This window comes from Bos indicus, chromosome 1 (assembly GCF_029378745.1).
Source record: "Bos indicus isolate NIAB-ARS_2022 breed Sahiwal x Tharparkar chromosome 1, NIAB-ARS_B.indTharparkar_mat_pri_1.0, whole genome shotgun sequence".
In the NCBI taxonomy this organism is placed as follows: Eukaryota; Metazoa; Chordata; class Mammalia; order Artiodactyla; family Bovidae; genus Bos; species Bos indicus.
The window spans coordinates 70,633,637-70,659,088 of NC_091760.1; the positions used below are offsets into that span (position 1 = coordinate 70,633,637).

At 37.1% G+C, this 25,452-nt stretch overlaps 1 protein-coding gene across 2 annotated transcripts in view; it reads right to left on the minus strand.

Moving 5' to 3' along the window:
• Positions 1 to 25,452, minus strand: part of OSBPL11 (oxysterol binding protein like 11) — a 91,678-nt gene that overhangs the window by 52,926 nt on the left and 13,300 nt on the right. For both annotated transcript variants that reach the window (XM_070788838.1, XM_019956982.2), the window contains exons 2-5: positions 11,264 to 11,332; positions 3,432 to 3,607; positions 2,532 to 2,611; positions 821 to 997 (exon numbers count right to left, since the gene is read on the minus strand). In XM_070788838.1, coding sequence (XP_070644939.1) covers positions 821 to 997; positions 2,532 to 2,611; positions 3,432 to 3,607; positions 11,264 to 11,332 — 502 coding nt within the window. The remainder of the gene's footprint in view (positions 1 to 820; positions 998 to 2,531; positions 2,612 to 3,431; positions 3,608 to 11,263; positions 11,333 to 25,452) is intronic.

The window sequence follows — 25,452 nt, forward strand, 5'->3', positions numbered from 1 at the left end:
CAAATCTCAATTTCTTCACCTACAAATACAACCTAAAATAACCTGATAGAGGGAACATTCTCCCCAGCTTCCTGCCTTAAATCATTTGGGTGTGATTTATAATCCACAATCCACTACATAGGTATCTATGAGCTCTATCAAAATTAACTCAGTAAACAACACCTGGATTATTAAGAACCTAACTGCATTCTTTATTTTTATTTTATTTTTTTAGTTCTACCAGTTTATTGCTACCAACCCATCATCCTCCACCCTTATACACACATGCTCAGTCATGTAACTCCATGGACTGCAGCCCGCCAGGCTCCTCTGTCCATGGACTTTTCCAGGCAAGAATACTGGAGTGGGTTGCCATTTCCCTCTCCTGCATTCTTTATTAACTAGAATTATTTGGTACTTAGTTTCAAAGAGAATAAGGAAAATGGTGAGATAAGGGAACATCAAGGATTTAACTATTCTATCTTTGTATGTTTGAAATTCTCTATTTACATGTATCAGTTAAAAAAAAAAAAAGGTCACTTGTTTGATCACACAGTCTTTCCACTAGGCTTAATAATCCTTTTATCATAAATTTTACATTAAAGGAGTCTATACTTTCTCTTGAGAAATAAAAGATACAGATTTTTAAAATATGATAGTGTACACAGAACCTAGCTGACAGACTTGCGGAAACTTAGGACACCTAAAAAATCAGGGAATTGTTATGACCTAAACATTGAGGCCCCCAGAAGACACAAACAGGATTAAAAATTTTTTTGTGACAAAATCAAGCTGGTAATATTATTTTATGCATTTTAACTTGATTTCAATTCATACTTACTTCTCTGACTTCCACAAGATGGTCTGGAGGTAAGTTAGCTCTTTTGCTCACTGATTGTAGTCTGGAATGTCCAACATTAAAAAAGGAAATGGTATTTTGACTTGGTCTCCTCTGGGATATAGGAGAATTACCACTAGATGCAAGTGAGAAGCTCCGTGACTTCAGAGGAGGATTATTCTATTAGACAAAGAAAATAATTCCTTTTTTAAAATTTAGGTAAACTCTCAACCTATAATATACTGGAGGCTTACACACAAACAGTTTTAAAAATAAGGTTAACCTCAGAATTAACTACAAGAATAGTTCTGAAGATGGAAAAATTTAAAACCTTCAAAGTTTAAGAATGTCACACATCCCATAGTAAACTGGTAATTTATTCAGAAAATTAATTCCAGGTGTGTGCTGTCAAGAATTCTTTTTTTACATTAGACATATATTAAAATAACAAGAAATTTCTAATTTCAGATATTTAAACATCATGATTGAAGCAAAAAATACATTCATCAATATTCAATATAATAATTTTTCTAGTGTAACATTCAAGTATCTTTGAAACAAACTAGCACTTTCTGGTCACTGCCAAAGATTAGAATCTTGCAGCAAGAATAAAGTTTTTTGCTGGATTTCTTAAAGACTGCAGGCCTAAATCACAATTTTAAAAAATTTAGCTATGGGGAAGGAACACTAAAAAGAAAACAAAAAGGTATGGAAATCCTTTAACTCTGCTTCCCACATATTAATTTTTAGACATTTCTAACCTCAGATTTCAAGTACTAAGACCCTCCTTCTCATTTTAAAAAAGAAAACACTTCAAATGAGATACAGAAATTATCTATAAACACATGAAAAGACGCTCAACCTTATTAGCCATTAGAGAAATGAAATTAAAACCACAACAAAATTCTACTTCATAACCATGAGGATGGCCATAATAATTGTTAAAAAAGGACAGTAACAGTATCAGTAATAATGTGGAGAAACTGGAACCTTCGTGTATTGCTGGTGAGAATGGGAAATAATTTGGCCAATTTCAAAAACAGTTTGGCAGCTCCTCAATAGTTAAACAGACAACTACCATATAACCCAGTAATTTCACTCCTAGGAATAACCTAGAAAACTGAAATCATATGTTCATACAAAAATTTGAACACAAATGTTCATAGAAGTATTATTCATAACAGCCACAACATGTAAACAATCCACATGCCTATCAGCTGATGCATGGATAAACATAATGTGGTATATCCATAAAAGACGATTATTCAGTCTTAAAAAGTAATGAAGTATGATCCATGCAATGACATGGATGAACCTTTAAAACATTATGCTTATCGTAAGAAGCCAGACAAAAACAAACAAACAAACACCACATACTGCATGATTCCATTTATATCAAATGCCCAGAATAGACAAATCTCTTGAAACAGAAATTATAGGTTAGTTTTTGCCAGGGGACTGGGAAAAGAGATTCAAATAGGGAGTGACTGTTAAACAGATACGGGTTTTTTGGAAGGTGATGAAAATGTTCAGGAATTAGATAGTTGCAACAACTATATAATCTTATGAATATATTAATAAAACCCATGAAATTGTACACTTTAAAAGGATCAATTTTATGGTATGTGAATCTCAATTTTAAAATGCAAAAAAATAAAGTTAAAAAGATCTTTCCCCATTTCCGTGCATTAATATCATACATGAATCCACATACCTTGCCAATAGCTTCAGTGTGGTGTTGTGTACATATCTGAAGTCTGCTAACCCAATGTTGTCGCTCTTTAGCATCTGTGGCTGATAAAAAGTATCTACAAGTTATTTACTTTTTCATTTATTTTTAGAATACAATTAATTGTTATAGCATGAAGAATGGATCACTGAAAATCAGGGCATGTTCCCACTCTCCCTGACCAGAGCGAGGTAGGAAAAAGGCCAAAGCATCAACCTTGTTAGGTAACACCACAGCTGGATGTGGATATTTCCTAGGGAGGATAAATGACATATAGCTCGGTGGGTAGATGGAACTTGACATGTTTTAACTTTCGCTTAAAGATATGCTCTTCTTCAAATAAATATCCTTTATTAAGCATTTGGTGTGTACTCAATATATTCTTTCAGATCTCTAGCATGATCAATTAGGATTAACATCATACTTTATGTGTATTAATTAAAAATAGAAACCTCTATACAAATTATATTTATCTAAACAGATGTTATACCTGAATACAAGCATTTTCATAAATCCCAGTTATGTACATTAATCATTAAAAAACACGAAGAGAACATATCAACTAAATTAAGAAAGGAAATAAAATACAAATCTGTGGAAGACAAAACATTTTTAACAAGTCTATGTTTTTAGATTTCTCAGTATTTCATCTATACAAATTTCTTAGAGGGGTCAATTTTAAACAGACTTACTCACTGTGCAACTTAAAAGTCATTAATTAAAACAGATCTCATAAACCCTTAAAACAATTACAAGGTGTAGAATACTGTTTCTGTATCAATGATAGTAATTTCTATTTCCAAAACCTAAATGAAAGGAGGGAAGTATATCAACTTCTCAAGGAAGAAGAAAATCACACTATTAATTCTCATATTTCAGCCATACCTCTGAGTTTATATTGTTCCCCACTGGCAGCATTTACAGTGAAGGTGTGAGAGTCCTCATCACTGGGTGATATTACAGCTCCTGCAAGCTGCAAAGTACCTCTGGGTTTTTGATTTCTAGACTGTTCATTCACAAAATACTCCAACAGCCCAGCTTCATTGTTTAGAACAAAAAACCTGCAATAATTTTAAAAAAAGTCATACTTTTAAAATATTTCCCCTAGTCAAACTAGAGCAATCCAAATTTTAATCACATACTTTTGAGTTTTTGCTATTAAAAAAATAAAATTCAAAAGCATCTCAAGAAGTACTTAGAAACACTAGACTGAATTTCCTAGTAGTAAATGTTACTGAAGAATTGAATGAGTTTAATAAAAGATATAAAATCTTCAGCTGTGAAAGAGGCATTTAATAGGGAATACAAGACAATGCAGAAAGGAAACAAAAATACAGTATCCTTCAGAGGAAGATTTCTCTCCAGAATTCATTAACAGGGTAAGTTCCCAAAGACAAATGGTAGGGAGAGTTTTTATTTAAAATTCACTGGGAACAAATCAAAGCATGAGCTCTGGGATTAACAAATGCTAGGTAAGAAATGAATATGATTTAAGATTTAACCAGTGAAATAAACAATATGAATAATGCCAAAGTAGCAAGACTTTGTGAACACATTATTCAATAGGTCACAACTAAAGATTACTTATCCTGTTTTAAAATGAAAAGGCTGCAACTAGAGATGCAGAACCATAAGGAACTTGAAACTAAATGATGATATAATGAAACACGCTGGAAAAGAATTTGATGTTCTGATTTGGTTTTAGATTAACTACTTTGGGAAATATATTAATTTGGATTCCAATTTAAGTAGTACAATAGTTCTTTTCTTTAGGAAAAAAATCTAAAAAGTCTCTATTCCAAAAAATTAATGTTTGGGTTTACAGCAATTTGGTATTCTACATGTTAATGCATTCTGTAATACATCCAGACAATTTGATCCAGTTCAAGTTCCTAGAAGATACTATCTTAAGCAACGTGGCAACTATATCAATCATACCAAACTGGGAGAGAATGCAATTGGCCTTTTATTAAGGGAAAGAAAAAGAAATAATGAGAAGCAAATAAGAGAAGTTGAAAGCAGCTACCTGAAAAGGGAGCTGGAAAAGCAAGACTATTGTTTTTCTCATTCATCTTTAGCATGCTTGTGACTTTTAAAGGGGCTTCCCTGGTGGTTCAGACAAATCTGAACAAACAGACAAACAAGAAATAAGGAAAGGAATGAATGAAGGAAATAAGGAAAGAAATCTCTTTCTCCTAGTCTAAGCAATAAGCCCAATTATTCCAAACAAAGAAAGAAGACTGGTCTCTTCTAAGAAGTCAATTCAAAGAAAATTTAGAGAACAATGTTGGAAATCTCAAGTTACTGGGAACATGTATTTCTTATCCCAAAAGCATTACCACAAATCTACAACATGGGAAGCACTCACCTCGATATACAAAAGTAATACTGAGGAGGAACTGGTAAAATGATAGAATTGAGTCAAAAACTGATTACCTAATACCAAGATGATGCTATGGACCCAGTGGCACCAATAACGCACTGTATGCTGTCTTTCATTATACACGAATTAACCCAAATGTTCTTCCTTCACCCTTTCTCTGGAGATGTATAAGATGTGCAGATTGGAGATGGAGAGACAATTCACATAGCAAGGAAACTGAAAGCTATTTTGCCCAGAAGAGGACTAGACTCTTGATTATAGTATTCTTAGCAAGCTGGTCTAACCTAGGAGCTAAAGAAACATAGAAAAAAAGGCTTAAGATTCAGCATCTTTCTTTATATGCTGAAAAGTCACCACATTGTTAAAAAGAAAAATTAAATAATTATTTATTTTGTGCAATTTCAAAATAATAAAGACTGCAAGTTTGAGAAAATGACTAATCCTCAGAATAGCTGACAACTTAAAATGAAGTATTTTGGAATGGAACTTTAAAAAATATTCTGACTTGGAAGTATGTCTTATGATAGCAATAGCCAACTTCAGGGAAGATTTTGGATGGAAAGACACGCATATGCTTTGTGCTGACCATCCTAGGCTTCAGTGCTGACCATGTACAGAACTTCTGAGTAGGAAGAGATCTCCTCTTCATGAATGCTAATTCAAAGTGAAAGGAAGTACATTCAAGAGAGGGTCTTGCTGTTTCTTAGGGTACCACATTCCACAACAAGCAGTTTATTATTTACAGAGTATGCTCATGCTGGATTTCTCCAAGCTTCTCTCAGTTGCTCTTAGTCAAACAGAAATAGATTGCCAGGAGACCACCTTGAATACCTGGCACAGGTACAGTGCTTTTGTTACTTAAGCTTTATCCACACTTCAGGGACCAAGTGGCTAAGTCTACCAAAAGAACTGAGCTCTAAGCCTAAGTTCCTTTAACATGGTCTTAACCTTTTTGTAGGTGCCCAATATGCTACTGGAGATCAGTGGAGAAATAACTCCAGAAAGAATGAAGGGATGGAGCCAAAGCAAAAACAACACCCAGCTGTGGATGTGACTGGTGATAGAAGCAAGATCCGATGCTGTAAGAGCAATATTGCATAGGAACCTGGAATGTGAGGTTCATGAATCAAGGCAAATTGGAAGTGGTCAAACAGGAGATGGCAAGAGTGAACGTCGACATTCTAGAAATCAGCAATTAAGGACTAGAATGGGTAAATTTAACTCAGATGACCATTATATCTATTATTGTGGGCAGGAATCCCTTAGAGAAAAGGAGTAGCCCTCATAGTCAACAAAAAAGTCCAAAATGCAGTACTTGGATGCACTCTCAAAAACGACAGAATGATCTCTGTTCATTTCCAAGGCAAACCATTCAATATCATGGTAATCCAAGTCCATACCCCGACCAGTAATGCTGAAGAAGCTGAAGTTGAAAGGTTCTATGAAGACTATAAAAACTTTTAGAACACGTAAAAAAGATGTCGTTTCATTATAGGGGACTGAAATGCAAAAGTAGGAAGTCAAGAAATACCTGGAGTAATAGGAAAATTTGGCCTTGGAGTACAGAATGAAGCAGGGCAAGGCTAATAGAGTTTTGCCAAGAGAACGCACCGGTCATAGCAAACACCCTCTTCCAACAACACAAGAGAACACTCTACACATGGACATCACCAGATGATGATAATTTGGTGATCATCAACAGCAAAATCAGATTGATTATATTCTTTGCAGCCAAAGATGGAGAAGCTCTATACAGTCAGCAAAAACAAGACAAGGAGCTGACTGTGGCTCAGATCATGAACTCCTTATTGCCGAATTGAGACTTAAATTGAAAAAAGTAGAGAAAACCACTAGACCATTCAGGTATGACCTAAATCAAATCCCTTATGATTATACAGTAGAAGTGAGAAATAGATTTAAGGGACTAGATCTGATAGACAGAGTGCCTGATGAACTGTGAATGGAGGTTCGTGACATTGTACAAGAGACAGGGATCAAGACCATCCCTAAGAAAAAGAAATGCAAAAAAGCAAAATGGCTGTCTGAGGAGGCCTTACAAATAGCTGTGAAAAGAAGAGAAATGAAAAACAAAGGAGAAAAGGAAAGATACACCCATTTGAAGGCAGAGTTCCAAAGAATAGCAAGAAGAGATAAGAAAGCCTTCCTCAGTGATCAATGCAAAGAAATAGAGGAAAACAACAGAATGGGAAAGACTAGAGATCTCTTCGAGAAAATCAGATACCAAGGGAACATTTCATGCAAAGATGGGTGCAATAAAGGACAGAAATGGTATGGACCTAACAGAAGCAGAAGATATTAAGAAGAGGTGGCAAGAATACACAGAACTGTATAAAAAAGATCTTCACGACCCAGATAATCATGACGGTGTGATCACTCACCTAGAGCCAGACATCCTGGAATGCGAAGTCAAGTGGCCCTTAGGAAGCATCACTATGAACAAAGCTAGTGGAGGTGATGGAATTCCAGTGGAGCTATTTCAAATCCTAAAAGATGATGCTCTGAAAGTGCTGCACTCAATATGTCAGCAAATTTGGAAAACTCAGCAGTAGCCACAGGACTGGAAAAGGTCAGTTCTCATTCCAATCCCAAAGAAAGGCAATGCCAAAGAATGCTCAAACTACCACACAATTGTACTCATCTCACACGCTAGTAAACTAATGCTCAAAATTCTCCAAGCCAGGCTTTAGCAGTAATGAACCGTGAACTTCCAAATGCTCAAGCTGGTTTTAGAAAAGGCAGAGGAACCAGAGATCAAATTGCCAACATCCGTTGGACCATTGAAAATGCAAGTGCGTTCCAGAAAAACACCTATTTCTGCTTTATTGACTATGCCAAAGCCTTTGACTGTGTGGATCACAATAAACTGTGGAAAATTCTTAAAGAGATGGGAAAACCAGACCACCTGACCTGCCTCTTGAGAAACCTATATGCATGTCAGCAAACAACAGTTAGAACTGGACATGGAACAGACAGACTGGTTCCAAATAGGAAAAGGAGTACATCAAGGCTGTATATTGTCACCCTGCTTATTTAACTTCTATGCAGAGTACATCATGAGAAACGCTGGGCTGGATGAGGCACAAGCTGGAATCAAGACTGCTGGGAGAAATATCAATAACCTCAGATATGCAGATGACACCACCCTTATGGCAGAAAGTGAAGAGGAACTCAAAAGCCTCTTGATGAAAGTGAAAGTGGAGAGTGAAAAAGTTGGCTTAAAGCTCAACATTCAGAAAACGAAGATCATGGCATCCGGTCCCATCACTTCATGGGAAATAGATGGGGAAACAGTGACAGACTTTATTTTTGGGGGCTCCAAAATCACTGCAGATGGTGACTACAGCCATGAAATTAAAAGACGCTTACTCTTGGAAGGAAAGTTATGACCAACCTAGACAGCGTATTAAAAAGCAGAGCCATTACTTTGTCAACAAAGCTCCATCTAGTCAAGGCTATGGTTTTTCCAGTAGTCATGTATGGATGTGAGAGTTGGACTATAAAGAGGGCTGAGTGCAGAAGAATTGATGCTTTTGAATTGTGGTGTTGGAGAAGACTCTTGAGAGTCCCTTGGACTGCAAAGAGATCCAACCAGTCCATCCTATCAGTCCTGGGTATTCACTGGTAGGACTGATGTTAAAGCTGAAACTCCAGTATTTGGGCCACCTGATGCAAAGAGATGACTCATTTGAAAAGACCCTGATGTTGGGAAAGATTGAGGGTAGCAGGAGAAGGGGACGACAGAGGATGAGATGGCTGGATGGCATCACCGACTCAATGGACATGAGTTTGGGTAGACTCCAAGAGTTGGTGATGGATAGGGAGGCCTGGCGTCTGCGGTTCATGGGGTCGCAAAGAATCGGACACGACTGAGCAACTGAACTGAACTGAACCTTTCTGTTCCTCTTTTATCATTCAATCTGCAATTCATGCTGGGAACCCAGGATATCGCTGCTGTGCCACAAGCCTCCAGGCAGTCTGGCAGGAAAGAGAAAACGAGCTTGCAGTAAACCAGTTGACAACCTGAGACCTCTCTGATGGGACAAGCGGATAAAAGGTTGTGTTCTCAGTGGCAAATGGTGATGTGTTGTCTTCATTCCCACACTTTCTTTGCTGCTAAAACTGGCCTCTAGGACAGCTAGAAGAATCGCAAGGGTAGAAGCCATGCCTTTCCCTATGCTAGAACTTTGCTTGGATCTCTTAGCTAACTTCCTGGGCAACCAGTGGCCAATGGATCTTTTTAGTATGCTCCCCCACACAAGGATACAAACACATGCCCCTTCTTCCCATGGCCTCAAGTCACCACTAACTTGAAATGCCATGTTTAACATATACTTAATCTTATGTGCTTGGGGATACTTTGGCGCTTTCCTACTCTATTCCACTTCTGAGAATTTCTCAGTAATACTCAATAATATAACATGAATGAAAGTAGTTGAATGAATGGGGGAGAAAAGTTAACCTATTTCCCTTTTTAAAAAGAACAAAAAACAGTGCTAAAAGCAAAGTGACATAAAATTTTTTTTAATATTTTATATGTCATTTAAATGGATAAGCCTTCAAAAAATTACATAAAAACTGAGGTGAGAAAATGCAAAATGAAAAGGCTCCCCTGACTTTGTTCTTTCTTAAAAAAAATAAAGGGTGGGAACCTTAGAGAACTACCCTTTTCACTTTAACAGGAATGACTGTCTTCTATAATTTCATATCCAGCTTTGACCTCTCATATGACCTCCAACTTCTGGCGTATCACTCTTATGTGAAAGTCCTACTGTTACTTCAAATTAAACATATCCCAAACTGCCTTCTCTTTTAAGCAATCACATGTTCATTACAATGCTTCAACTCTTTTTTGAATTCTGAAAAACATTCCTTCATATACTATGTACCATTTTCTAATTGTTTAAGGTAGAAAGGCAGAATCAGCTTATTATTCCATCATAACCAAAATCAGAGATCTCCAAATGACATGTGAATAAGAAGCAGTATTTATAATGAAAATACCAACCTGGAGTCAGAACTATTTGGGTTCAGATTCTAGCTTTATCACTTTTTTAAATAGTTTTAAAAAACCACAATGAGATAACACTCAATACCCATTAAGATGGTTATTATACACACACACATAGACATAACAGAAAGTAACAACTGTTGAGAAGATGTAGAGAAACTGGAATCCTTGTACACTGCTAGTGGGAATGTAAAACAGTGCAGCTGCTATGGAAAATAGTATGGAGATATCCCCAAAAATTAAACATAGAATTACAATGTGATTCAGCAATTCTACTTCTGGGTATACACACACAAGAATGAGAGCAGTGACTCTGATATTGTGTACACCAATACTCAAAGCAGCATTATTCACAATAGCCAAAAGACGGAAGCAACCCAAATGTCCACTGATTGATAACTGGATAAACAAAATGTGGTATACACTTACAAGGGACTGTTTTTCAGCCCTCAAAAGGTAGAGAATTCTGACACACACTACATGGATGAACTTTGAGAACATTACACTAAATGAAATAAGCCAATCACAAAAGGACAAATATTATATGATTCCACTTATATAAGGTACCTAGAGTAGTCAAATTCATAGAGACAGAGAGTAGAACAGTGGTTGCCTAAGGACTCAGGGGGAGAGGAAAATGTGAAATTATTGTCTAATGGGTACAGTTTTAGTCTGAGAAGATGCAGAGAGTTCTGAGATGAATGCGGGTGATGGTTGCACAAAAATGTGAATGTATTTAATACCACTGAACTGCATACCAAAAAATGTTTACAATGGTAAATTTTATGTTATATTTTACCACAATAAAAGAATAAAAGTTTAGTCCCCTGCCCCACAAATATCAATTCCACAAAGTATTTAAGACAGTTGGCTGTGCTACTTCTTGACTGCTTGTGGGACCTCAGGTTGGTTATTTAAACTTTTCAAGATCTCAGAAGAGTTTAAGAATCCTCAACAATTAAAAGAAGCAAAAATCCTCAACAGGCACCTAACACAAATCTCTTTGCTGTCTCTAAACCACCCAAAAAGCCTAACCACTGGAAGTACACATAAGAAGCCCAAGGTGAGTTGATAAATGATACTAATCTTGACGTAACAGTAACTTCTGACGTATTTGGAGGCTGCAATTTGGACAATGTTAACTCCTCTTACCCCCTAAAAATAGAAAAAGAAAGTCATCAGACTTATAGAAAACATGGTAAGTCTTTCTCTAACATGCTTCCCAGTCATGTAACATCAGTTATAAAATCATCATGCCCATTTCTGTTCTCTTGGGAGAGAAAGCGACAGAATACTCACACTTACCTGTACTGCCACCCAGTGACGAGGTTGGTGTACTTCATTAGGTAGCCATACACATTTTCCATGTGGTCACTGTTTCAAAAAGATCAGAAAGTGCCAAAATCAGTGAAAATTAGAAGAAATTCCAGGAAGTTAACTGTACAGTTGAAAAAATAGCTGTAGAAACATACTTTTTTCTATAAATGTCTCAAACTTACTTCAGAAGTAAAATTCATAGGTTAACAAATAGAGCTATTTATTTATTCCTCCATATTTCATATCCAAAGGACTATATATTTTATCAGAATTCTTCAAAACAAGTGTAATCACCCATAAATTACTGGGTATTTCAAACATAAAATCATTATATGAGTATAAAATTACATAAATATGAAACAAATATACTATAAATATAAATAAAAGCATTTAATAACCTAATTCAAAACTAAACAAAGACAACCCAGTTTTATGGTTCCAAAATAAATTTAAAAAAATCTCTAGGCTGAACAGTGCTTCCTCACTCTGGTGGGACACATTATGTCTCTCAATCTTTGGGCTTCCAAAATGACGATCCTGATTTTAGATGTCTGTGACACCTTACTCCCACTCCCCCATCCCAGACAGGCATGAGGCAAAGTGCTCACTGCAAATCTTGCCACTGGCAAGACTGAGCCTTACTACTACTGAGTTCCTTTACTTCTGCCCCTCTTTCTATTTAATAGATGTATTCTGTTATAGTGGTTCATAGAAAATGCAGATCTCCTCACTACTTCTTTTCCAATATTTTAAGGTTCCCTATACTTATGAAAAGATATCAAAGCTACAACTACATTGATATATCTTTTTGACATACAGGCTTCATTTTTTATTTTGTAATTTACATTAAGAATTCCTCCAGTAAAAGGAGATTAAAGAGATATAAATAAAAAAAAAGAATTCCTTTTAAACTCCTCTGAAGTTTTAACTTTACACTATAAAATGCAACGAATACTAAACATTTATTTTCTCTACTATCCTTGAATTGCAGAACTTATTTGGTAAAAGTTCAGCTAACCAGCATTTAGGAAATGGAAAGTATCAGACAACTGACAACCTTTAAAACATGGACATCAAAAGTAAAATCGAGAGAGCGCTGACACAACCAACAGAACGGAATTTTTCAAAGATTTAGATTGATCTGAATGACAAATGAAGAGATGAAGATAAAGACACTCTCGTGTAAACACACAACAAAATGACTATAAGAGTCTAGCTAGGCATTATTACTACTGGAGATCAAGTAGGAGGATGCCTGGGGAATAAACTCAGTGTTGGATGCCTTTCTAACCTCATTTCTTCAGAGTGCTTGGAAATAAAGATCAAATCTGAAAGTAAAGAACTGACCCCAGTTCAAAAAATATATTATTTTTTTCTATATTTTTCTTCCAATCCAAGATTAGCAAAAAACACCATTTATTCACTAACATTAAATGAAACTACTCAAGCCCTTTTGGTTTTATAAGGTCAGTAATCTCAAGAAGGTAAAGGCTGTCAACTTCTAAAATGCCAACCCAAAGTTAAGATAATTATATATGTGCTCTGTCATGTTAAAACTGACAGTACCATTTGAATTCTCATTTCAGTATATTCTAAAGCCCGTATCTAGAGGAAGGATTCTTCTCTGAAACTCAACCTATTCGATTTTTGCCCTATTTCCATCCTTAGGTCACAGCAAAGGTACTTCTTTCAGTTACATTGGTACTTGAAAAGGCAGAGAGATACTCCTCTAGTCTGGCTCTCAAATTTTTCCCAGGCTTCAAACAGCGTTTTGGGGCCACAGGAGTCCCAATGTCCCTGGACTCTGTCCCAAAATAATTTCACAAAAAGTTCCTCGTCCATTTTTGATATTTCACATATAGCTTAGCTGTCTTGAATAGTTCTCATCCTCAAAACTTATTTCTTCACTTATATATGGAATCTAATAATGCCCCCTCCACCAAAAAAAACCTACAACTCATAGAAGAGATTAGTGGCTGCCAGAGGTGACAGGTGAACAAAATGGGTGAAGGTGATCCAAAGACACAAACTTGCAGTTATAAAGTAAGTAAGTCCTAGGGATGTTATTCGGAGAAGGCAATGGTACCCCACTCCGGTACTCTTGCCTGGAAAATCCTATGGATGGAGGAGCCTGGTAGGCTACAGTCCATGGGGTCGCGAAGAGTCAGACACGACTGAGCGACTTCATTTTCACTCTTCACTTTTATGCATTGGAGAGGGAAATGGCAACCCACTCCAGGGTCCTTGCCTGGAGAATCCCAGGGACGGGGGAGCCTGATGGGCTGCCGTCTATGGGGTCGCACAGAGTCGGACACGACTGACATGACTTAGCAGCAGCAGCAGGGATGTTGTTTATAGCATGGTGACTATAATTAATAATACCATATTGTGTATTTGAAAATTGCTAAGTATAGATCTTAAAAGTTCTCATCATAAGGAAAACAAAAGTGTAACTGTGTAGTGATAGATGTTAATTAGACTTGTGATCATTTTGCAACATATAAAAAAATCACCATATACCTAAAAGTAATGTTACATGACAATTATATCCAAAGTTTTAAAAACCTTATTCTTTGCCTATTCTTGTGGCTTTATAACCTCAATATTTATTTAATTACATTCTGTATCAACCCACAAGAGGAGTAAGGTGTCACACAACCAGAATTAAATATTTCCCTAAAGTACCCAGATAGTCCATAATTCACCATTTTTTATTTTCCATTTTAATCTAGGTTCTCTACACCAAGCTTTCATTACTAAATAAGAATCATTTCATAGCTATTGGTATGTAATAAAAACATTACAATTCAATTATAGTTCACTTCCTCTGGTTCTAGGACTATATATATTCTTCAAATGAATATATGAACTGTGCAGAAAATCTGTCTTAAAACTTCAAATAAACTATCAACAACTAAGAAAAACAAAACTCTTCATTTCAAAGCAATGAGGGCTCCTGTTCCTTACCTTTGTTTGGTCCCTCATATTATTAAAGGTATTCCTTATTTGGGTCGTAAGTTATTTATATTGATCATTTAATGAATATCAATGAATTTTTTAGAGTATAATTTCAGTAGCATTGTTCACTAAACAACGAAAGTTTATCTTCATACTGCATAGTAATGCTTTATGTTCAATTTTTAATGTTTTTAGTATTTTTGATTCTTGTATCTAAAAAGTTAATAACCTTCTCACAAAAATCACAATAGGGATACTGACATGGTTCATTTGGTAGTAGCATAAAGCCAACTTCAAAAGAAACAAATTCAAACATGCAATAACAAGCTGCTGGCCTGCTTTTACCACAGAAAACAGACATCTGAGGTTACAAAGAACCGACTTAAGAACACCCCATCCCTGAACAGCTGGTGACACTGTCCCTCTCTCATCCCTCCCCTTCTCAGTGCAACCAGCTGATGTGGAACCACTGTGCCATCTGGTGGCCCACATAAAAAGCTCTGTGAGTGAACGTCCTTCGTTCACTCTCCTTTCTTCTACTTCCTTGTAATTGAGTTATTATGAAGTACCTCTAACATTCATGGTTTGCTCCCAATTAAAATATGTGAATTTAACTGAAGATTTACCTGTTAATATGAATAAAACCTAGTTGTTAAAGTGGGAATATACCACATATTTGATTATAGCATACTAATATTTTTCCTATGAAGTAGAGATGATGGTCCAAAAGATTAACACAATGAAAAATAAGCAATAAAAAAGTTAATTTCTTCTTCTGTCCTTCAGCAACTCCACCACTTAAATTTGGTACATTCTGATCTTGTTAACATTTCATTGAAATCAAGCTAGAAGCTGATAATCTCTAAACACAGCTGATGAACTGAACTATATGTCAAGCAGCATTATTCTATTTAATTTGTTCACCACCTCCCAAGTAGCTTAATAATGACTGTTTCAATTTCTAATTCTCCACTATTATAACACATATTTCTTAATTCTTCTTCATCAGACTTAAGGAAAACATGTAGAAGCTTCTAAATTAAGCTACTTTTTAAACAGTTTCAAATCCGCTTATTTCAGTTCAACACAATTGCTCAGTACGTTCTAAATATAACGCACTCTGAAAATCCACTGAAAAGGATAGGGAAGTAAAGAAGGCTATACCTTTCCATCCAAATTCATTACCAAATATAAGAAAAACATCTTCTTGAAGAAAAGACAATGACCCACAGCAACTCTGTTTTTAGCTGTCATACAAATGCAAAGGATAGCTTGTTAAATATACAGTATTCATTAAACAAAGATACAGGATTCAATGGTGATTAGGTTGAAGTGACAGGACTTATCAGATGTGGAATGAGAGTGAGAATAAGAGAAGGGACAAAGGCAAAAACCCAGATTTCCAGCTGGCACAACTGTGTAGATATGAACACCCTCACTGCACTGGGGATGATAAAAGAAGTTTTGGATTTGTTCCAAATTACCATGGTGATTTTAAGGGACCTGTGAGACATAACACAAGGAGATACCCAATAAGGTAGTATGATTTGGACTGAACACACAGGTTTTGGTGGTAATCAGCACATAAGCATATAACTGGTATTTGAAACCATGAGGGTACATCACTTAGGAATTATATAAAATGACAAGGGGTAGTAGGTGGGAGGGAGGCAGGAGAGAGGGGAGATACGTATACCTGTGGCTGATCCATGTTGAAGTATGGCAGAAACCAATACAATATTGTAATCACCCTTCAATTAAAAATAAATTTTTTTTTTTTAAATGACAAGAGAAGGGACATATTCTAAGAGAGAACCCTAGGGAAAAGTTTTATAGGCAAGAGGAATACAGAGAGGAGATAAGAAGTAGCTGAATAGTAGGACGAAAACCAGGAGCATTTCAAGTAACTTTTTGGTCAAGAATGTTAATAGTATTTGAGGAGTAAACGAAGATGAAGATTGAGCAATTTCTATTAGAGTCAACCACCAACGGCATCCATTGGTGGTCCAGTGGCTGGGAATCAGTGCTTTCTCTTGTGTGGGCCTGGGTTCAATCCCTAATAAGGGGTCTAGGATCCCATAAGCCACAACGCATGACCAAAAAAAAAAAAAAAAAAGATTTAACAACCAAGAGATAATACTTCAATGTAATGATGAAGGCAGAGCTAGCTGGTAATGAACTGAAGAAAGACTGGGAGAAAGAAAAGTGGTTAAGGCAATGTGGGCTTAAGGCAGGGGTAGTTCAAAGTGCCTAATGGGTAGGATACAGTAAAGAGAAAAAGGCTCACAACTCAGAAGAGAGATGGAAATGAGGAAGAGAGGGGGCTCCAGAGCCCAGGTAGAGGAACTGGCATCAGATACCTTAGGACACTTAATTATGGGCAGAAATTTATGCAAGCTGTAGTAAAGAAAGTGCCAGTCAGCCACAGTTCAATATTCCTACTTTCTACTAGGCAAAAACTGTCCTCCAAAAAGGCTGAGTTTTGGTTCATTCCCTTGATAATATAAATAGCATGAACGGAGGGAGCCGCCTTCTTAGTTGAGGGAAAAGCCACTGACAACAGATGGGAATGATTGCAACACACGTGCGTCCTTCTGCTGTAAAGATACTCCACAGAGCAGCGACTGCTTCTCACTCATCCTAGCAGCCCGTGCAGCACCTAGTGCATAGTCTGGGATATAAGCAGGTGTTCACTACATCTCTGTTGAATGAATTAAGCAATGAGAAGACAGAAGCAAAATTTTCCTATAAAAGCATAAGACAACTGAGAAGCTTGCAAAAAAACAGAAAAAAATTAAATTCACAGCCTGTATACTGAAATAAATCCCAGATAAAACAAATTCTAATTGCAACTATCTTAATCTATACCAAAAAGTATACAGTCAAGGGAGATGCTCACCTTTCTGCTAAAGAGTCTTAAAAATGTTAATATTCCTTGGCCTAAGAATTTCACTTCTAGGTATCCTGACAGACAACAGAAATGTAGACAAACATAATGTGCAAATATGTCCATTGCAGCACTATTTACAATAGTAAAAAATATAGATTGGAAAAAAAAGGAAGTGAAAAGGAAACAAAGAAAAACAAACTAACAAATGAAATTAAGAAAATGACGAACTAATATAGAATAGTATTCACCAGTTAAAATGTTTATGAGTTTTTAACATGGGGAAACACTTATCAAGAGCCTAAAATTGCAGGTTACAGAATTTCATATAGTGTGTAAAATATATGCACAGAACAAAAGCACACAAATCATAACTGTGATTATCACTGGATAGAAGAATTATGGTTGATTTAATTTGCTTCCTTTACTGTTTCACATTTTTCAATTTTAATACATTATTTTTATAACCAAGTAAAACATTTTAAAATGTTCAATCATATTGACTAGGTGGGACAGTCCAGACACAGAGCTATTTATACTTATTAACATAGGAATGGATTAAATTTTTAAAAACTTTTCAATGTGACCCTATGAGCATTGCTTTTTTGGGATGTAAAACTATGTTCCTATAAGCTTTTAATTCTCAAATTAGGTTACACATACCCAAAACTGGGCTAGGTGGTTAGGAGAACAGGGTAAAACAAGGCTATATTTCTAGAGCCAACTTATCTGACTGTAAGAAATTAAAAGCATTTTTAATGTTAAAACTCACATAAATGTTAAGAAACTTACTCCCTGCTCATGTATTTTCATGATGATGACTTCACCAGAGAGCTCCTGTCCTCCTCTCCCAGCCTTCCCCTTTCCCTTCACTCTTTCCATAGCTAGGCATGAATAGCTCACTCCCTTCTGGGCACGCTTCTTTGTATCCTAGACTATCTACCCAGAGAACATAGTCTTATTTGCTCTGACAGAGATAGGACCTGAATATTCTAAGCTGCTTGTAACGAGGTGGATATGTACATGCGCGCGTGTGTGTAAGTGCTCAGCCATGTCTGACACTTCTGAGACCCTACAGACTATACACCACCAGGCTCCTCTGTTCATGGGATTCTCCAGGCAAGAATACTGCAGTGGGTTGCAATTTCCTACTCCAAGGGATCTTGCTGACCCAGGGATCCAAGCCAAGTGTCCTGTGCCTCCTGCATTGGCAGGCAGATTCTTTACCACTGCACCACCAGGGAAGCCCTTACCCATCAAAAACAAAACCAAAGGACTTCTCTGACGGTCCAGTGGTTGAGACTCTGTGCTTCCACTGCAGGGAGCACGGGTTTGATTCCTGGTCAGGGATTTAAGATCCCACATGTTGTGTGGTGCAGCCAAAAATATAAATAAATAAAACCAAACAAAACAGAAAATAACAAGTGTTGGTAAGAATGTAGAGAAATTAGAACACTTGTGCGTTGCTGGTGGGACTATAAAATGGTGCAGCCACTGTGGAGAACAGTATAATCATTTCTCAGAAAGTTAAATATAGAATTACTATATCCAGCAATTTCACTTCTGGGTAGATACACAAAAGAATAAAAGCAAGAACTCCAACAGATATTTGCACACAAATATTTATAGCAACATTATTCACAACAGCCAAAAGGTAGAAATAACTCTGGACAGTCCCACGTAAATCAATGAAGCCAGAACATACCCTCACATCACACACAAAAATAAACTCAAAATGATTTAAAGACTTAAATATAAGATAAGACACCATAAAACTCCGAAAGAACATAGGCAAAACATTCTGACAAAAACAGTACCAATATTTTCTTAGGTCAGTCTCCCAAGGAATAAAAGTAAAATCACACAAATGGGACCTAATCAAATTTACAAGCTTTTGCACAGCAAAGGAAACGATAAAGTGAAAAGACAGCCTACAGAGTGGGAGAAAATATTTGCAAATGATGCAACCAACAAGGGCTTAATTTCCAAAACAAACAAACAGCTTCTACAATTCAATAATAAAAACAAACAAACAACCCAAGCAAAAAATGGGCAGAACACCTAAACAGACATTTCTCCAAAGACAACATATAGATGGCCAACAGGCATATGAAAAGATGCTAATTATTAGAGAATTATCTAATGACAGATAAATGTTACTTAAAATTTTATTTTAAGCTGATAGTAATAACCTTTACTTATTTTAAAATTATTCAGTAATTGTTCTCCAGTATGTTAAAACTTACTATAAAAAAACAAAACAAAATAAGATGCATGCACCCCTACATTCATAGCAGCACTATTTACAATAGACAAGACATAGAAACAACCAAAATGTCCATCAACAGATGAATGGATGAAGAAGATGTGGTACACATACATACATTAGTTCAGTTCAATTCAGTCGCTCAGTCGTGTCCGACTCTTTGCGACCCCGTGAATCGCAGCACGCCAGGCCTCCCTATCCATCACCAACTCCCGGAGTTCATTCAAACTCACGTCCATTGAGTCGGTGATGCCATCCAGCCATCTCATCCTCTGTCATCCCTTTCTCCTCCTGCCCCCAATCCCTCCCAGCACCAGAGTCTTTTCCAATGAGCCAACTCTTCACACGAGGTGGCCAAAGTATTGGAGTTTCAGCTTTAGCATCAGTCCTTCCATGAACACCCAGGTCTGATCTCCTTTAGAATGTACTGGTTGGGTCTCCTTGCAGTCCAAGGGACTCTCAAGAGTCTTCTCCAACAGCACAGTTCAAAAGCATCAATTCTTCGGCGCTCAGTTTTCTTCACAGTCCAACTCTCACATCCATACATGACCACTGGAAAAACCATAGCCTTGACTAGACGGACCTTTGTTGGAAAACTAATGTCTCTGCTTTTGAATATGCTATCTAAATTAGTCATAACTTTCCTTCCAAGGAGTAAGCGTCTTTTAATTTCATGGCTGCAATCACCATCTGCAGTGATTTTGGAGCCCCCAAAAATAAAGTCTGACACTGTTTCCACTGTTTCCCCATCTATTTCCCATGAAGTGATGGCACCTGATGCCATGATCTTCGTTTTCTGAATGTTGAGCTTTAAGCCAACTTTTTCACTCTCCACTTTCACTTTCATCAAGAGGCTTTTTAGTTCCTCTTCACTTTCTGCCATAAGGGTGGTGTCATCTGCATACCTGAGGTTATTGATATTTCTCCCGGCAATCTTGATTGCAGCTTGTGCTTCTTCCAGCCCAGTGTTTCTCATGATGTACTCTGCATATAAGTTAAATAATCAGGGGGACAATATACAGCCTTGACGTACTCCTTTCCCTATTTGGAACCAGTCTGTTGTTCCATGTCCAGTTCTAACTGTTGCTTCCTGACCTGCATACAGGTTTCTTGAGAGGCAGGTCAGGTGGTCTGGTATTCCCATCTCTTTCAGAATTTTCCACAGTTTATTGCGATCCACACAGTCAAAGGCTTTGGCATAGTCAATAAAGCAGAAATAGAGGTTTTTCTGGAACTCTCTTGCTTTTTCCATACACACACACAAAAGAAATATTGCTCAGCCATTAAAAAGAGTGAAATAGTGCCATTTGCAGCAATATGCATGGACCTCTAGGTTCGCCCAAAGTGAAGTTAAGGCAGAAAGAGAAAGACAAATACCATATGATACCACTTATATGTGGAATCTAAAATACAACATAAATGAACATATCTATGAAACAAAAACAGACCCACGAATATAGAGAACAGACTTGTGATTGCCAAGGGGGAATAGGGCTGGGGGAGGGAAGGATTGGGCATTTGGGATTAGCAGATGCAAACTATTATACATAGGCTGGATAAACAAGTCCTACTGTCTAGCACCAGAAACTACATTTAATATCCTGTGATAAACCATAATGGAAAAGAATATGAAAAAGAAAATATATATATGAGTCACTTTGCTGTAGAGCAAAAATTAAACACAACATTGTAAATCAATGATACTTCAATTAAAAAAAATTTTTAAGGCAGAAACAACTCAGGTATCCATCAACAGATGAATGGATAAATAAAATGTAGTGTGTGTGTGTGTGTGTGTGTGTGTGTGTGTGTGTGTGTGTATATACATGGAATATTTATTCAGCCTTAAAAGAAAAAGACGGAAATTCTAACACATGGTACAACATGGATAAATCTTGAGGACACTGCTAAATGAAATAAGCTACTCACAAAATGACAAGTATTTTATGATTCCACTTACATGAGGTACTTAGATTTGTCAAAATCAGAGACAGAAGGTACAACAGTGGTTGGGGCGGGGGCTGATGTAAGGAGTTATTTAATAGTTATAGAGTTTTAGTTTGGGATGATAAAAAATTCTGGAATGAATAGTGGAGATGGCTGCAATAACAATGTGAATATATTTAAGGCCACTGAACTTATAAATAGTTACAAATGGTTAAAGTCGTAAATTTTATGATATGTACATTTTACAATAAAAAAATAACCTGAAAATTTGACTGCATCCTATCTGATCCTTATGTCCTCTCAACTGGTCCTGAACTCATGATGTTATTTATTTATTTCTGAAAAACCCAGTAACAGATATATTATAGGGTAGAATATAAATCCTCGTGAATTTTGAAGATCATAAAGTTACATCAGCCATGGGCTCCTTTAAATCACAAACTGCACTGACTGTCTTATGCAATTAAGAGAGCTTTCATAAAGGAAGTTTGAGAAACACAGCTGTAAAACATTTGCCTATACAGACTGGAAACAGAAAGAAAAATTCAATATATAATCCTATAGTTACAGACAACTAAATCCCTCATGCAGATAACCAGCCATCTGAAGATGGGAAAGAAGAAACTTATACACGAAAAAGTAGAAAGTCAACTCTCAACTTTCCTACAGAAAGTTAGGAAGTTGTTTACTATAATGTGAAGAGCAGGAGCTTAACCCAGACAAACACAAGTCTGAATCCCAGTGTGACCTTAGGCAAGTAACAAATCTGGTCCTGTGTCTTTACCTGTTCAGTTCAGTTCAGTCGCTCAGTCGTGTTTGACTCTTTGCGACCCCGTGAATTGCAGCACGCCAGGCTTCCCTGTCCATCACCAACTCCCGGAGTTCACTCAGACTCACGTCCATCAAGTCGGTGATGCCATCCAGCCATCTCATCCTCTGTTGTCCCCTTCTCCTCCTGCCCCCAATTCCTCCCAGCATCAGAGTCTTTTCCAATGAGTCAACTCTTCACATGAGGTGGCCAAAGTACTGGAGTTTCAGCTTTAGCATCAGTCCTTCCAAAGAACACCCGGGACTGATCTCCTTTAGAATGGACTGGTTGGATCTCCTTGTAATCCAAGGGACTCTCAAGAGTCTTCTCCAACACCACAGTTCAAAAGCATCAATTCTTCAGCGCTCAGCTTTCTTCACAGTCCAACTGTCACATCCATACATGACTACTGGAAAAACCATAGCCTTGACTAGACGGACCTTTGTTAGCAAAGTAATGTCTCTGCTTTTCAATATGCTATCTACGTTGGTCACAACTTTCTGTAAATGTGAATTAAAAAACCTAACTTCAGATTTATAATGAGGAATGAAGAAGAGATATTTTAATCCAAATATATTTGAAGTGCATTTCAATATGGTGTACGCCCAGGAAATACTGGTTTTCTCCCGCTTAAGGGAGTCGATTCCTCTTCAGACAAAGGGCTCATTTTCTAGATCAGTTCTCTAGATCTGTCTTACTTGTTAGACTGACATTTTCAAGTCAGAATGATGGGATCTAAAAAGCTCTGAGTCTCCCACTTCTTTTATTTGAAAAAGATAATTTTTTTGTCCACTAGGTATCTTGTCAAGAACCATGAAGGGTCTGAGACATCATCCTATTTTGTTGCTGTTCAGTCAATCGTGTCCAACTCTGCGACCCTATGGACTGCAGTGCGCCAGGCTTCCCTGTCCTTCACTGTCTCCCAGAGTTTGCTCAAACTCATGTCCATTGAGTTGGTGATGCCATCCAACCACCTCACCTCATCATCCTCTGTCATATTCTTCTTCTTTTGCCTTCTATCTTTCCCAGCAACAGGGTCTTTTCCAATGACTCGGGTCTTCACATCAGGAGGCCAAAGTTTGGAAGTTCAGCTTCAGCAACAGTTCTTCTGATGAATATTCAAGATTTATTTCCTTTAGGATTGACAGATTTGATCTCCGTGTAGTACATCGGACTTTCAAGAGTCTTCTCCAGTCACCACAATTTGAAAGCATCAATTCTTCAGTGCTCAGCCATCCGTACTGGAAAAACCATCGCTTTGACTATACGGATCTTTGTCAGCAAAGTGATTTCTCTGCTTTTTAATACGCTGTCTAGGTTTGTCGTAGTTTTTCTTAGAAGTAAGTGTCTTTCAATGTCATGGCTGCAGTCACCGTCTGCAGTGATTTTGGAGCCCAAGAAAATCAAATCTGCCACTGTTTCCACTTTCACCCTATTTGCAAGCCAACAAATTAGCTTGCCACAGTTTCCTGGATGCTGGCATAATACATTAAACTCGTACGTCAGAGACCAAAGACTTCAGTAGTCACAGCAATACCAGTAGATTATCAGCCCAGTCACATGGGGCAATGCAGAGGGCAGGAGATGCCTGCACATGTGGTAGGCTGCAGTACAGACAAGGAACCTTGAGTGGAGGGAACCCAACTCTTTTAAGAACAGTAAGTCTATCTGACCTCCATGGCAAGGAGACATTATCTTTATTATATTGGACAGTAAACAAACCTGACTTTTGCTCAGGAGGGAGATATTATCTCTATCCTCTAAGACTTTTTGCTATACAAATATTTTTTGAAAAAAACAGTAAAGAACAAAGGAGAGTCAGTACCTCAACGCACAAGGGAAGCAGAAATATGAGCGACCCATGAAGAATCCCATGAAGAACTTTTTCCTAATAACTGTTCCCTAACTACATCATTGGAGAATCCCATGGATGGAGAAGCCTGGTAGGCTGCAGTCCATGGGGTCGCACAGAGTCGGACACGACTGAAGCGACTTAGCAGCAGCAGCAGCTACAATTCATATACAGTGAAAAGTCTCTTTCCAACCTTGTATTCCACCACCAATTCCCCTCCTCAGAGATAAGCACTTCCCTCAACTTTTTATCATCTCTTCAAGAGACAGTCTATGTACCTACAAGTGTGTGTGCACACACTTGTGTGCACTCACTAAATTTTTTTAAATGATTGCTACTACATACCCTGTACCTTGCTTTTTTCACAATTTTCTTAGGGATGATTTCATTTTGACACATATGGATTTAATTCATTCTTAGCATCTGCATAGAAACCCACTGCACAGCAGTATTACTATATAATTAACTAATCCTCCTAGTGATGGACATTTGCTTCCAGGCTTTTATTATTACAAACAATACTATAACAAACTAAGTTATACATATCTTTGTATATATTTGCTAAAAGTGAAATTCCTAGGCGAAAAGGATATGCATTTTTAAAATTTATTTTTAATTGGAGGATAATTGCTTTACAATGTTGTGTTGGTTTCTGCTGTACAACGATGTGAATCATCTATATGTATACATATATCCCCTTCCTCCTGAACCTCCCTCCCACCCACCTAGGTCATCACAGAGCGCCAGGCTAGGCTCCCTGTGTCATACAGCAATTTCCTACTGCCTATCTATTTTAGACATGGTAGTGTATTTATGTTAATGCTACTCTCTCAACTTCGTTCCATCCTCTGCAAAGAGGTTCATCAGTACCATTTTTCTAGATTCTATATACATGCATTAATATACAATATTTTTCTTTTTCTGACTTACTACACTCTATAACAAGCTCTAGGTTCATCCACCTCACTTCAACTGACTCAAGTTTGTTCCTTGAAATGTATATGCATTTTTAATTTTTATATATTGTCAATCTACTCTCTAAAGAGGCTGCAACCAATATTAACTCCCACCTTTCAATACAAAAACAGCCAGTTTCCTCACACCAACCTACAGCACCACTGCCAACAAAAATAGGGTGAAGACTTTACTTATAAACAGGAATTTCAGAAATTACTAGTAGGATTTTCAATACCTTTATACTCAAAATTAAGTTTCTAAAGCTTAAGCATGAGGTAATATATACTGTGGAATGCACACCTGAAAGGGATACATGATCAAGTTCTGACCTTCCCACTGACTAATGCCACGACTGGCGCTGGCCAAATCACTTAAATTCTGTCAGTTTTCTCATGTATTAGATGACCTTTTCAATCTAAAATGCGTGTACATTACTCATCACTCAAAATTCCAAAGGTTTTTCTCAACAGAAAATTGTTATTTCAAAAGTAAAGTTTGCATG